The sequence below is a fragment of the Brassica oleracea genome, chromosome C4 (assembly GCF_000695525.1).
Source record: "Brassica oleracea var. oleracea cultivar TO1000 chromosome C4, BOL, whole genome shotgun sequence".
In the NCBI taxonomy this organism is placed as follows: Eukaryota; Viridiplantae; Streptophyta; class Magnoliopsida; order Brassicales; family Brassicaceae; genus Brassica; species Brassica oleracea.
The window spans coordinates 36,194,164-36,210,316 of record NC_027751.1 but is presented as its reverse complement, the minus strand read 5'-3'; the positions used below and the strand labels follow the sequence as shown (position 1 = coordinate 36,210,316).

At 28.5% G+C, this 16,153-nt stretch overlaps 1 protein-coding gene and 1 long non-coding RNA gene across 4 annotated transcripts; one reads left to right on the top strand and one right to left on the bottom strand.

The window, feature by feature from the left end:
- Nucleotides 1–5,179: 5,179 nt before the first annotated feature.
- LOC106340587 lies at nucleotides 5,180–5,881 on the bottom strand. The gene is made up of 2 exons (XR_001269460.1): nucleotides 5,643–5,881; nucleotides 5,180–5,535 (listed from the first exon to the last, which is right to left on the bottom strand). It is a non-coding gene; the product is annotated as an uncharacterized LOC106340587 (long non-coding RNA).
- Nucleotides 5,882–10,503: 4,622 nt separating this feature from the next.
- Nucleotides 10,504–11,657, top strand: LOC106337056. Of its 3 annotated transcripts, none has more exons than XM_013776075.1 (2): nucleotides 10,504–11,207; nucleotides 11,276–11,657. In XM_013776075.1, exons 1-2 carry the CDS (start codon nucleotides 10,549–10,551, stop codon nucleotides 11,364–11,366), a joined length of 750 nt encoding a protein of 249 aa, XP_013631529.1. In that variant the 5' UTR covers nucleotides 10,504–10,548; the 3' UTR covers nucleotides 11,367–11,657. The 3 variants fall into 3 exon arrangements, with proteins under 3 accessions (XP_013631529.1, XP_013631530.1, XP_013631531.1); XM_013776076.1 differs by having other exon boundaries at nucleotides 10,505–11,207; nucleotides 11,301–11,657; XM_013776077.1 differs by having other exon boundaries at nucleotides 10,512–11,207; nucleotides 11,307–11,657.
- The last annotated feature ends 4,496 nt before the right edge of the window (nucleotides 11,658–16,153 follow it).

Genomic DNA, 16,153 nt, shown 5'->3' with positions numbered 1-16,153 from the left:
TTTTTAGTTAAAAGTTAAGAGACGGGTTCTTATATTCCGCTAAGAAATCCACCCTGAGAACCCCTAATAATCATGTTCTAATATGTTGGGTACTACATCCGGTTAAGTTAAAATTTTATGGTTTAATTGTGGTTAAGTTAAATTATTTTGATTAAAATATTTTCGGTTTGGTAGACATATTTATAAGTCTACTAGAATTTTTGTTTTCTTATCTTTTATTATTTAAAAAATAATATGTAACTTTAATTTTTTTCTTCATTCTTTTAATAAGTTATTGTTTTAAGAATTTTAATATATAATTTATTAAATTTTTTCTTTATTTTTAATAGTTAAACTATAAAATATCAAATTTTTATCTTAAATAACAAAATTTAATTTAAAAATAATATTATTTTTTTGTAAATACCAACAAAAGTAGACTGAAAAAGCCGTCTACAGTGAAATAAACTTTATCGTAAGTCTACTAAATCCTAAACCACAAATTACAAAACCTAAATGTTTGATTGATAATCAAAAAAATGTCAATTATTGTTTCAAATATCCAAATATACAAAACATAAACTATGAATCATTAAAATATAAAAATAGGAAAAGCATATTATACTTCGATTAGGTTAAAAAAGGTTTGGTTTAAATTCGATTAGGTTAACATTATATCGGTTTAAATTCGGTTAGGTTATATTTTATGTGTGGACTTCTTTGTAAGTCTACAACGATTTTTTTTCTTTCCCTTTATTATTTACAAAAATTAATAAATGATTTCCTAAATTTGTTTATTTATTTTTAATAGTTATAATATATGATTTAACATTCTTATTCATAAGTATGTAAATTTAATTTAAAATTAAAGATTTTTTGTAAAAACCAATAAAATAGACTAAAAATGACGTCTCCAGCTAAATAGACTTTATTGTAGGTCTACGAAACCCTAAACCAAAAATCTCAAACCCTAAATGTTTTGCTTGATAATCAAAAAGTCTCAATTATACAAAATATAAACTACTAAACATTAATATGCAGATTTAAGTTAATAAAACAAAAAAAAAATCTAAAATCTAACCCTACGAAATCAACCACTAAAAGACATAACATGTTAGAATCTTTTGTTTCTAAACTATGAACATTGTTTAACACATGATGACTAAATTAGTATATGTTCTTCAAATTTGTTCAATTATATGAAATTTTAATTTATATACTTCATAGTATCCATTATATTGATGATTAGTTAAAAATAATTATTTTTATACATTTTCAAAATTAAATTACTAGATCAAATTAGAGGGTAGACTTCTTTTATTACGTGTAGACTTCCGAATGATAGAAACGTAAAATACATTTTTGTTTTTTTGTTTGGTCATAAGGGTTAAATAGTATTTTCACTACCCCTTTAAGTTGGTTTTGCATTTGACTGAAAGTGGAGTACACTTTTAGGTTTGACTTGAATATTTGAGTTGGTTTTAGCAAATGTCCCTTCTAAGAATTATCCTAGTGATGATAATTTTTACATTCAAATTTTGTGATCCACAGTTAAATTTTTTTAAATTTTTGATCCATGGTTTAAAAAATTTTGTTATGAAAAAATACAAATGATTACAAAATCATATAACTAAAAAGTCTAATTTAATTAATTATAATATTAAAAGATATATATATATATATATATATATATATATATATATATATCGTTTTAAATTAAACTATATACCATATAAAATACATAAATATTTTAATTTTGAAATTTATTTTGAACAATTTTTTTGGAAAATTACTAAAAATACCACGTTCATAATATCAGTTTTCATGTTTACCTTAACCACTTTTACCATCACTTTTAAAGTGGGAAAATAAATTTATAACCGTAGGGTTAACTAATCTAGATTTAGAGTTTTGAGTTGAGGGGTGGGGTAAGATTTTACCAATGTGGAGTTTAGGGTTCTAATAAATATATAATTAGATACTTAGAAAACTTTCAATTTTTAAACATAGTTTCAAAAATAATTTCTGAATTTCAAAAATAAAAATTGAAAAAATAATTATAAAAAGTTAAAATTTAAAAAATTATATTTCGAAAACATAAAGATTTTTTTAAAAATGTTTTTGTATATTTAAATAATTATTTATTATATATATATAGTAAGAGTATAGGAGTCCTCTTTGCCTCTTAATGAAGAAAATATTTTTGAAAATGTCTTTTTAATGATAGTAAACATAAATAATGGTAACAACAAAGTGATAAACATGAAAAATCCCCAATTTTTTTGATAGAAACTTTGAACAAACATTGACAACTTAATTTTTTTTTTTAATTATATATTGCTAAAACTATTAGTCACACAATGAAAATTTTGTTATCAGTAATTTTAAATTTTATAGCATATACTATGTATGTGAATATCATTTTAATTTAATTATATATCCTATCAAATAGAAAAAAAATATTGTTTTGATTGATAAAATTGATTTATATGTTCGCACCAATTTAATTATATAAGTAATAGTTACTGATTTTTAATTATTCAATATATATTTATTATTTCATAATATGTAAAACACATAATACATAAATAATTTTATATATAATGTTCATTCCGCGCAAGTCGCAAGTCTTAGCCTAGTTATTTTATTAAAAGTAATCAAATATGAAGAGAGAATACATCTCGTATAAATCCGTCAATTCATACATCAACAGAATGTCGCGGTCCCGATCAATACATAAACACGTATCATGTGCTAAAACATACATCACCACATAATATATTCAAATTTTATACAAGAACAATGATATTTAGGTTTTTTCATACATCGACCGCCTCTCTGTTAGTCAAATGGTAACAGATAGAGCTGGGAATTTGGATCATTCCCCGCGGGTCCCGCCCCGTTTGACCCGCCGCGGGGCGGGTGCGGGTCGATCGATTTACAAATTTCAGCATGCGGGTGCGGGTGCGGGTTGAGTCAATTTTTAGCGGGGCGGGTGCGGATCAACGAAATTTGAGTCGCGGGTACCCGCCGACCCGCAAAATAAAAAAAAAATTATTTTTTTTTTAATTTTTTTAAAAATAAATAAAAATAAAAATAAAAATATGTAAAAAATATATAAATTAATGAAATTATATAATTTAAATTATAAATGTATAATTTTTATTATAAAAAGTAATTAATTGATAATAAAAATAATTATTTATTAAATTTAATATTATCTGCGGGCCACGCGGGTTACCCGCAATCTTAACGGGTGCGGGTTTACGATTTTTCTTTCGCGGGTTATGCAGGTCGGAATTTTGAGTTTAAAAAATAGAGTCGATCCGCGGGTTGGCGGGTCATGCGGGGCGGGTTGACCCGCGAACCCAACCCTAGTAACGGATGCTGATGTGGCTTTAACGGATGCTGACGTGGCTTTTGGGTGGAATTGAACCCGAGTTCCAAAGATAATGAATCAAACACTGAACCGTTGTGTCAAACCAGATTATAGGTTATCTTATCTATTGTGTCTTATTTATATCTAATGTGTTATCTTCGTATATTTCTAATTATCTAAAGTTAGTCCTACAAAAGTACAAATATATAAATTCTAAGTAATTGTGTTTAATTACCTTAATTATTGTTATTGTGTTCTTAAAAAAATCAAAACTTCAAAATAAAAATTTTAAAAATCAAAAAGCATTTTCGAAATTTAAAAAGAAAATATGAAAATATATTTTTTGAAAAATTGAAAAAAAAATTCAAAACATTATTATAAAAGGTTTGAATTTGAAAAAATATATTCAAAAATACTTTTTAGTTTTAATTTATATTTTTTTATTTATTTAAATAATTTAAATATAAATAAATATAGTTCTATATTTAAATAAATAATAAAAATAAAAATATTTTTAAAATAGTTTTGAATTATCTGTTTTCAAATTCAAATTTTTTATAATAATTTTTTAGAAATTTTTGTTCAATTGTTTTTCATATTTTCTTTTAAAATTTTGAAAATACTTTTTCTTTTTTTTAAAAAAAAATTTAATTTTTTTTAGAACACAATAACAATAATTTAGGTAAATAAACATATTTTCAGAGAATTTATATATATATATATATAGATATATATATATATATATATATATTGTGGAACTATTTCTAGATTATTAGAAATATATGAACAAAATATATTAGATATAAGTATGACACACTAGATAATACGATCAATAACTTGTTGTGGCACAATGCTGAACGCATGATTCATTAAGGATTGAACTCAGGTTCGGTGCCCCCAACGACAGATTAAATTATTTGTTTTAATTTTTTTATTTATTAAATAAAATGTTATAATCATGTCAGCATCCGTTAAAGCCATGTCATGTCAGCATCCGTTACCATTTATTTAACGGAGACACGGTTAATATATGAGTAAACCTAAATATCTTTGTCCATGTATGAAATTTGAATATATTTTATGTTGATGTATGTTTTAGCACATAATTCGTGTTTATGTACTAATCGGGACCGCAGTCTTCTGTTAATGTATGAATCGGCCGATTTCGCATGAATCAAACATTTTAGAACATTGTTAGATTCTCATATTCCAGGTGTACTTTTGTCATTGGCTTAGTCTTTTTATTCTTAATGAAATATATTAATTACATCACAATATTGTTTATAGATATCATAGAAGGGGCTCTCATCGTTGGGGTTGCCCTAACAATCCATCACAACTTACATATATTATTTAATTATGTCAATGTCATTGAGCTAGTAGTTAATCAGTAACTCAATGATTTAAGTTTATATAGTTTAGGACTACGGCATTAGTAGTTAATCAGTAACAAAATTACGTTTTGCGACTGATTTGCGACCGAAACACGTAGTTACAAATCACTGTGTCGCAAAAATCAACCGTCGTAAATCCGTCGCAAAATGGTCCGCAACCGCCCGCAACCGCAAACGCTAGCTGGAGCCAGCTTTTGAATTTATGAGATTCGGAGCGGTTTGAGGCGGTTTAAAGCGATTTGAGTGATTGTTGCAAACCGCCGACAACCGCTACCAACCGCAAAAGCTGCGTTTGAGGGTGGTAGCGGGAAAACCAGTCGCCCCCTAACTTGCTACTGCTCTTGCGACTCGAGAAACCGTAGTTGCTTTTCGGTCATAATATTGCAGTCGCTAAATAGTAGCAAGAAACAAAAAAAAAACAAAAATATAAAAAACCAAATTAATTTTATTAATTATTTATAATATACAAAGAAATACATATACAAAAATATATATTGTATTTCCCGTGCACCACGCCACCACCGGAGACGGTGACATAATCATCGTCACTCCACAGGAAGCGGTGACGGAATGACCGCCACACAACACATCCACCACCGTGAAGCTAGTCCCGTCCATTGCATCCTCTGGGCCCGTCAAGCTCGTCCCCGTCCATCGCATCCTACGGTTCCGCCTATTGCATCCACCCCCGCCTTCTTCTTCTTCTTCTTTCTCGGCTTCCAAATTTGCGTCCTCTTCTTCTTGCTTTGATTAGCTGTGAAGCTTGTGTCAGGATGATTATACCTGTAGAAGTTTCAAGCTCAGATTTAACAAGTGAAAAACTTAAGACATAACAAAAATTAGAGATGTTGGTGTGCTGAGATGGATAAGATATCGCTTTCACTACGAACCTTTGACGAGCCTGAACTGTGAAGGAGCGGAGAAGAGACATGACAACGGAGGAGAAGATAGAAGACTGAACGGCGAGGAGGAGAGATGAGTCTGGAAGATGGCAAATATTTACGGCGGAGGAGGAGAAAGGTGATAGATGTCAGAGGACGAGAGAGTAGTCTGGATGGCGGAGGAGCAGAGAGTGGACTCAGCGAAAGCGGAGAAGAAGAAGAGAGAAAGAGGGTTACAGAGAAAGTCAATAAAATAAAAAATAAAATATTAAATGGTACAACATTGTATCCATTAGATCAGGTTATATTAACGGTTTAGATTAAAAAGATGTTATCCTCACCCTCGTTGTATTGACCAATAAGAGTCCATTCTTTGTGTTACCGAGGATCGATAGATCTTTTTTACTTTTTTTTTTTCTGACAAATTTTCTTGTTGAAAGCAAATCGTTACTTTTATATTATGGATTTAAAATATTTGTAAATAGAAATAGTTGTTAAATTTGGAAATATGGCTTTGGGTTTTGAGTGTTAAAGATTTTTATATTTTATTTATATCATATAAAATATCTATAGTTACAAAAGTATAACATAAAAAAAAAAATTAATGATTTTTTTACCAAAAACAATTTAATGATTTTGTTTATAATTCAAGATTAACTAATTGAAAGTATATGTTTTGGATTTGAGAATATATGATGTTTGTGTTTAGAATTTGTTTGAATGTATTTTTAGAGTATGGAGTTTGAATTGAAGATTTAAGATAAAAAGATTAAAATTTGAGTTTATAATTATAGTAATTATAATTTAGTAACTAAGAGTTTAGTTTTGAAGAGTTATTATGTTTTAGGGAAATAAGGAGTGTGTTTGGATTCATGGTATGAGTTTAGGTTAAAGATTTGTATATATATATAATGTAGTTATATTTTGGTTGTATGATTTATGATTTAGAGTTTATATGATTATGATATAGGTTAAAGATTTGTATATATGATTTATTGAAATAAGGAGTGTGTTTATGATCTACGATACAAACCTTCTCATCCTATAACAACAAAGGGAATGTGTAAAAGAACAACATTTCACAACAGCAATATAGTATATACTAGGTTTATATCCAATTATTATATTTTGATATCATTTTTAAAACAAATATTTCGTCTGAAGTTTAATTTGATTATAAGATTGAAAATATAATATTTTATAGTTTATCTATAGGTTTGAATTTGGGGTTTGGGGTATAAATGTTAAAATTAGAATTTAGGGTATAGAGTAAGTAGTCACAAAACAGTCATTAATTAGCGACTGTTTTACAACTACAAACAACAAGTTGTCACAAAACAGTCGCTAGTTATAATTTAGTGATTGTTTTGCGACTGCTTGCTCTGTACCTATTATAATTTACTAACCAGGTTGTTATATTTTTAATAACTCTTTTTATACATTTTAATAGTCTAATATAACATTTTAACAAAATTAAATTTATTAACCAAATTGTTTTATTTTTAACATTTTCTTGACTATAAGGTTTTAATCTCAAACCACAATCTCTAAAATTTAAATCTCATACCATAATCCCTAACTAAAATAGAAACCAAATATATTCATCACAAAGTTTAATATTTGTAAAAAGGGTTTAGGCTAGACATCACATTTTTGACCATTGAAGGTTTAAAAGCATATTATGGTTTAGGGAATTAGATTTAGGGTAAATAATGAAAAGGCGACTAATTAACGACTGTCTGGTAAAAATTTGGTATCCCAACAACAAAACTTTAATCACGTGTTTTGTACTAGTTTTTACCGACTGATATATGAACATGAATATCAGTCCCAATATAGTCGCACATATTGTGATTGATTTGCGACTGATTCGTACCGACAACATTGTTGTCACAAATCAGTCGTTAAGTAACGACTCATTTGCGACTGAAATAGTCAATCGTTAATATGTGACTGACGAACGACTGTTTCTTTGTGGTCGCAATTTAGTCGCAAAACAGTCGGACGTAAGTCGTAAAATTTAGTGACTACGTAATCAGTTGCAGCCTGCAGTCGGAAATGACATGTTTTCTTGTAGTATAATTAAAAAGAAACTCTGCTTAGGTATCACTTAATTAAGATGTTAATTTATCATATGTGGCAGCTTAAGAATCAATTGAAAAATGTTGGTCCAAATCCAATTGCTAAAAAATATTATATTAACCCAAAATATAAGAAGTTTTTTTCCTTAAATAAAAGCTACGGAATTACCTATTATGATTAACAAATATATATGACAATTAATGACTATGAATAATAAAAATTTGATAACAATTTTTGCATCCTTCTTCATTTTTGTTTAATTTTATATTATTAAAAAAATTAAAAAATCACATTAACCATATAATAAAATTAGATTTTTTCTTATATGTTATATTTTGATTTTTTTTAAAGTGACTTTAGATTACAAAAATGAGAAAACCTTATATGTTATATTTTAATTTTTTCAATATGACTTTAAATTATAAAAATGAAGAAATCTTATATGTTATATTTTTCTTATATGTTAGATTTTTTCTTATATGTTATATTTTGAATTTTTTTTTAAATGACTTTAAATTACAAAAATGTAAGTTTTCCTTAAGCATACGACTAACATCATTAAAATGACATGTATCAATTCGATGGTTGATCTGAAACCTTTCAAAACCATATGTAAGATAAATGTCAAAATAATTCAACTGTGAAAACAGTACTGTTTACTCTTTTAAAGAATGTGTTTGGTGGAAGAAAATATGGTTTTTGTGTCATAATTTGTTTAATGTCCAATCCGAGAAACCCATGATATATTAATTATAGTTTAGTTCCACAATTTTTAATAAAAATTGATCCAGTCCATCGGAATGAAATTATATAATAACAACAAAAAAATATTGTATATGTATAAATAAAATGATCAAATATATCAAAAAAACTTGTCGATAATATATACAAATAAGAGAAATACCCTATGATAGCACTAAAAAGATTTTTGTCACCAATATAGACTCTAAAGATCAAAATGACCAAAATATTTTATTAAAGAGGTAAATAAACACTTATACCCTTATGGTTAACTAATCCAAACCTTAGAGTTTATAGTTAAAGGGTGGAGACTTGAGATTAAGTTTTAAAATTTATAAAATAGAAAATAAATATTAAAATTTTGAAAATAAAAATTTGAAAAATAGTTTCAAAAAGTATTTCGAATTACAAAAATAAAATTTGAAAATAAAATAAAATTTATAAAAAAGTTTGATTAGTGGAGGTAAAGAAGATAATTGTCTACAAGAAACATGGTTTAAAAGGTGCTATCATGTTGAAAGGAAAAAATAATATGGGAGTTTTTTTTTAAATCTTCTATGGAAATATATACAAGTACAATTAGATGAAAGACTATGACTTTGTGCTAAAAATTACAAATATTGATAAAGTGACGGCATAATTAGAGTAAAAAGATGATTATAAAAGTTTAGTTAATCTGGTTGGGTTTAAACAATGTTGAAACGAGGTGGACTTTGCAGTTTGCACAAAGGCATTAAAGGAATTCTAGGTCGCGAGATAGAGGGGAAGTGCCTATTGATAAGTGCTTTATTGTGCAAGTAGTTTTCTTGTTTTTACCAAAAAAATATTTTTTTTTTAGTTTTCCAAAAATGTGTTTCAAAAAAGATTAATGTTATCTTATTTGTGAAATGATTTTCTCGTTTTAAACTTTTTTTTTGAACACCTTCTCGTTTTAAACTCTTATGTTAAAAATTAGGTTGGCTAAAATCGCTATAACTTTAATGAATAATTAAATATATTATTATATATTTATCTCGGGTACAACATGCATTCAGATGCTAGTTATTGAGCTCCTCTTATTTTCTTTACCTATTTTCTTTCATCAAAAATAGAATATATGAATAGTAAGATAAATCTATGTATATATTTATCGAGTAAACAATAGAAATCAATATTTCAACTGCTTCCTTTCTCATTAGTTATCATAACATTTTAGTTTTTAATTTAATTTTTACTTGTTTTTTTTTTTTTTTTTTTAATTTTTTTTCCAATTTCTTTCCGTAATTTTATGCATGTTGCTAATTTGAAAAGATAAAATTGTTAAAATGAAGATTTACCTTCTTATTTTATTTTATTGTGTATAAATGTTTGATACGTTGTTACGTTTTCGTAGTCTTATTTATGTTTAAGATGATGAAATAGGATAGGAAAAATAATTAGAGAAAATAAACATGATTGAAAGTATAAAGAAGAAGTTATCAAATATTTATAATAAATGTACGAACAAATATATGTAAGATGGAAACGTCTAGTTAAAAAGTATTTAAGTATATTATATTTTGAGATATAAATTTGTATCTAAACTATATAATTTTCATCTTAAATATGTAGATTTTATAGATGTTATTATTTTGCATTCAAAACTGTCAAAAATAAAACAATTTCCTAGGATTTGCATATATATATGCAGCGCCAGCCTGAAACTTTTATCTGAAATCCGGATTCGATCCGAGATCCGATCCGGATCCAATCCGAAAATCCGAAGGGGCCAAATCTGGATCCGGATAGTAAAATGTTGGATCCGTCAAAGCCGGATCCGTCAAAGCCGGATCCGGATCCAGATATTTTGATTTTTTTAATTCGGATAAGGATAGTAAAATTATGGATCCGCTGGATAAGGATCCGGATCCGGATATTTTAAAATTGACCAGATACCCGATCAGTCGCAGGCAGGGTAGATAGAAAACGAATAGGGCGCAAAAGAAATCAGTTTAAAGGCCTCACTACAAAAATGAAAAGAGTAGGGAAACGGTCGATAAGCAAATGGGCCTATAAAATGAAACGACGTATATAGCTAACAGTGGCCTCTCAATGGTCCGCCCAAAATAAAGAGATGTCGATTTCTCTTTCGTTCATCCCTTCTCTCAGCCTCCCTCAACCACCGAGCCTTAGCTGTAGCGCCACCGTTCCTAGAAGATGCTTCTCTTCTATCCGATGCGGCCCACGCGACAACCGTGGACCTCTTCTCAAAGGTCGGATCCTTAGCTCTGAAGCCATCCAATCGATCCAGTCCCTCAAGCGAGCCAATCGCACCGGCTCCCTCTCCCTTAGCCTCCCTCCTCTCCGCCGTCTCCTGAAGGCTGATCTCCTTGCCGTTGTCCGCGAGCTTCTCCGTCAGGACCACTGCACACTCGCTGTCCACGTTCTCTCCACCCTCCGGTCCGAGTATCCTCCTCTGGACCTCACTCTCTGCGCGGACGTCGTCAACGCCCTCGCCAGAAACGGAGAGCGCGAGGAGATAGACAGTCTCATCGGCGAAATGGAGGGGATTGAGGGAGGCTACGAGAACGACAAGGCTTTGGCGAAGCTGATAAGGGCGGTGATGGGAGCGGAGAGGAGGGAGTCGGCGGTGAGGATATACGCGATGATGAGAGAGGGAGGGTGGGGGTCGGAGTCGTGGGAGGCAGACGAGTATGTTGCAGAGGTTTTGAGTAAGGGACTGAGGAGGCTCGGGGAGGAAGAACTTGCTGCTCAGGTGGCCTCCACTCAAAGGTATTCTTCCTTCATTGCTTTAATTGTTAAACCCAAATTAGCATTGTGACACTAAAGGTTAGAGTTAGAGTTTGGTTTTTTTTTTGGAAATGGAATAAGGATACGTACGTGAGGGAGGGCTCAAGTGTGGACTACCCTCTCAACTTCTTCTTCTTCTAGTGGGGCTTTGTTACCGCCAATTTCACCTAGCTGGTTCTTGAACTTCTCGAATGCTACTCCCTCGGCTAGATGGTTCTTGAGCCTCCCAAAGTGTTGATAAATTCTGGTCATTTTCTCTGTTGTGTATTTATTCTAATTAACGAGTCAGAATTTATTCTAATTCATATTTAACACTTCGTGCCTATGAATGATGTATTTGAAGATCTTGTTGTCACTCTGAGAAGCCAATTCAGAAGCATGTGTATTCCGGCAACATTCATTTAGGGAGTGTTAAAAGAGCTTTTTGAGTTTTTCTAGCACTTTTGTTTTTTTTCAAGTTAGTGATTTCCATAACCATTTTTTTTACACCCACATTAATTTACCAATCGTTCTTTAGAAAAAAAATTTAAATCTACAGTCCAAAAGTTAAAATAATAAAAACATTGATTTTGAAAATCAATTTTCTATAGCATTATATTTAGTGATTTGAAAGTTATTTATAAAAATCTATGTCAGTAGAATATACAACTACGAGGTGATTGGTGTTGGCTGTGAGTGATTTACACAGCCATAATTCTCTTTAGAGCAATAAAATCAAAGCAATCAAGCTTTATTAATAAAAACTAAAGTTAGAGCCCAAAATTTTTAAAAAGAAATATAATGGCTCTAGAAATCAATTTTTCTACAGCTTTAGGTTTAGTGTTTTTTAAACTTTGAAATAAACCTACGGTAATAAAATTTAAAGCTAAAGCCACAAAAACTACAGCTTAAATCTTAAAGCAAAAAATCCAAAATTACATCCTCTACCAATCAACCCCTATAACAAAACAAAAGGTCTATATCTAAAGCGGAAAACCAAAGATCATCTACTGATCAAACCCTTAAACTTTTTTGTTTGAGTTTATAATAGACTTGTAATAAAATTCAGTTTACAAAAGTTATTTAGAAATATATTTATGGATGAATGATTAAAAGTGAAAAACAGCTGAATTTAACCTTTCTAAAGGCAGTAGAAATTAGGTTTTCGAATAGTAAAAGTAGTTCAAGTAGTGCATATCATGCATCTCAAGTGGGATAAATTAGGGGTAGGCAAAAAGACTGAACCGAACCGAGTCAAACCGAACCAACCGAACCGAAACCAATTCAAACCGAACCAAGTCTATTTCAAACCATTTGGTTGATGATTTTCCCAACCCGAATGGTTCGCCGAACCGAACCAAAAAATCGATGTATTTTTGTAATTATTTAAATTAAAAATATTTGTAATACCAAACCACAAATTTTTTATTTTTTATTCATTAACTTATATTCTTCTAACCTAATATGTAATCATCAAAATGTTTTGATTTAAAATATTTTATTTATTACATGCTTTTTAATTTTAATGATATAAGAAACATTACTAATAATGTTGTTATTTTTTTACTTTAGTTAACTTTCATTTGTTTTAATTTTTATAACTTTCATTTGTTTTAATTTTTATATACTTATTGTGATTTTTTAAAGGTTTTTGTTTCAGTTTTATATTGAATTTAGTTCATATAGTTTATGTTTACATAATTTATGTTTTAAAACATAATTTCTCTTAGAAAAATTAAACTAAAAAGAATATAATTAAACCGATCCAAAACAACAAACCAAAAAGAATACAAACCGAACTGAATACAAACCGAACCGAATATAAACCGAACCGAACACAAACCAAACCAAACTAACTATGGTTTACTTCAGTTGGAAAAATACTAGAACCGAACTAACCAAACCGAACTGAGAAAATAACCGAAATGCCCACCCCTAGTTTTTAACAATTTTGAATGTTAAAATAAGTTCAAATAAAACATATTATATATTTAAATAATAAAATTAAAATAAAAGATTAAAACACGTAATATATAAATACAATACCTAAGTAACAATAAATATTACACTAAATCCATATTACTAGAATTTTAAAATCAAAATATGAAATATTAGCGATTAACAAAATACATATCTCTGTCATTAGATACATATTTAAACTACAACACTATATATTGACATAATACATAATATAATTAAAACCACACATATTATGAATATTTAATAATTTAAATAAATATAAAAATTAAATGACAAAAATAAAAAGAGATAAGTATACAATGATAGTTTTTGTATTGTTAAAATCGTAAGTAAAATAAAATAAAAATATGATATTTATAGAAGATGATAAAATATATTTTAAATTTAATTATTATAACAAAATCATTTATTGGCCAAACAAAGAAAAAAAGCGGATGAATTATCTTTCTTTATGCATATCTCATTTGAATGTTTTTTAAGAAATCAATGTTCGAAATGTAAAACCAGTTCAAGAGGTGCAGATCAAGCAGAACAAGTGCAGATCCAACAGATCATATGCAGATCAAGCAGAACAAGTAGTTTATTATACGTTATGAATGACAAAAATAGTTTAAAAATGCATATCACATTTAAACAATAAAAATTACACTAAAATATCAAAACACATAATATATAAACAATACATATATAAACAAAGATAAAATAATTTAATGAAAGTATTTTTATTTTCCCATAACATATCTGCAATATTGTCAAAATAATTGTAAATTAAATTAACCACTACAAAATAATAAATAGTAATATAGACGGTATACCATTCATTATAGTAGGGTATATATGATACATAATAGTCCTACCAAATCGCAGAGTGATCGTGCTGATAATGTGTTATAGAAGATTTATAATTTTATTGTACCGGGAAATTTAATAAACGGAAAATTTCTACACCCGCCGAACGGAGATAATACTGATACAAAGATAATAACGAGATAGAATATTATATTATAAGAGGGAGAAGAGATGGTGTGTTACAATTGATCAAAACAATCATATATAGAAGTGAAAAGGAAAAAAAGTTATTGTGCGTGCATTGTGACAGTGGACTCCATAAAGTAAATATTCACAGAAATGTCAAGCTTCGGTGCATATATTTTTGACATTGTTTTCCTTCACGTTTATAACAGATACCTATTATTTATATAAGAGAAATGAATGTCTTAAATTTCATTTAAATTAGATGATTCACCTATTGGTTACATAAAAAAAGCAATGCATGAGCATATTCGATAGTTGTGTGGACAGAAGAGCATGCATGTAACACCTGTTTTTTACCAAAAATGACAAAAATTAGTTTTCTATGCGGTCCTCCGGTTTTTTTGTTTTATAATACAGAAAAAAGTGAATGGCAAAAATATGTAAAAAGACAAGTAGAGGAGATCTGTTTTTATCATTTAAATACAATACATAAATAGTAATAAATATTATGCTAAAAACATGTTTCTGTAATTTTAAAATTAAAATATGAAAACATTAGTTATTAACAAAATACATCTATTTTCACTAATATACATATTTAAACCATAATACTATATATTTATATAACACATATTATAATTGAAAACACAAGTATCATATAGAAAATTTAAATAAATGTAAAATTTATATAACAAAAATAAAAGATAGATAAATTGACATTGAGAATTTTTTTTTATTGTCAAAGTTGTAAGTAAAACAGAATGAAAATGTATTATTTATAAAAGAAAGATTAAATATAATAATAAATTATAACAAATTCATTTATTGATTAAAGAAGAAGAAAATTGGTGAACATCACCAAACGTATAGCGGATAGAAACCACATGCAGATCTCCTGATTTTTCACAAAAAAAATCAAAAAATATGAACAGCATGGAGGTCTCTTCCTAAATAAATATTTAAAATAGAAAAGTATGAATGGTGTTTCAAATGTAGTTTTCATGCATGTATAAATCATCTGCTTTTCTCCCAGTCTCTCATTCATAACCTCTGAATGATGATTTTTGTGCAAGAGAACTGCATTTGCAGTTGAACTGCCTTTTTTCCAACTACATGATTTGAAACCTTAGGTTATGAATAGTGAAGCAGTACAATGACAGATGTTTTGCACTTGTTTTTTGTGTATTTTAAGCCGTTCATGTTTTTTAAGTTACAAATGTAAAAAGGAGAAAAACAGCAATTTTTGTCATTTTCTGCAAAAAACATTTCATTTGCATGTCGTTTGATCCACACCACTTTTGATGATGTTCAAGTTATTCCACCTCCCTTTTAACCAATAGACAATTTTCTCTAAAATAAATTAGTTTCGAAAAGATTTAATTATCATCTATAAATATAACTACGCTAGTAGAATTGCATGCAGAATTGCTGGTGTACTGCTTTTATGCAGAAAAGATAAAAAATATTAGCAATTTGTGCAGTCCTCCTGGTTATCATATTTGGAATTGAAAAACGTTAATGACAACACAAAAGTAGTTCTCCTGTCCAAGTGTATGAACTGTCTTTGTCCCACCTTTCCATTCAAACACTTAGGTTGAGAATGAGAAATGAATAATAAATGATTCTCATGCCTAATGAGCCATGACATAAAACCATCCACAACAGTGTTCTCAAATAATAAAAAGTATTAAAAAATGAAACAGTAACTAAATGGAGGAGAGATGAGAGAACTTGCTCTCCATTGATAGAAAGAAATAATTTAACTAAAATATACGCATAAAGCATAACATTTAATTTTGATTTTAAAAATTGTAGGCTTTTCGTATATGTTAGATCACGAAGTCCGCACAGTCAAAATATCCATGAGAGAATTGAGTTATAGAATTTGGAAAATGAGCAATCCAAATAGTTAATAATTCAACCATCATTGAGTTAATACAATCACTATTTTAAAAGAGGAGTAGTTCAAACCGATGACGGTTTAGGATTGAGAA

Coding starts and splice junctions, on each gene's coding strand:
- LOC106337056 (XM_013776075.1), top strand. CDS start 10,549: ATGTCGATTTCTCTTTCGTTCATCCCTTCTCTCAGCCTCCCTCAACCA. Junction 11,208..11,275: donor CAGGTGGCCTCCACTCAAAG/GTATTCTTCCTT, acceptor GGTTAGAGTTAG/AGTTTGGTTTTTTTTTTGGA.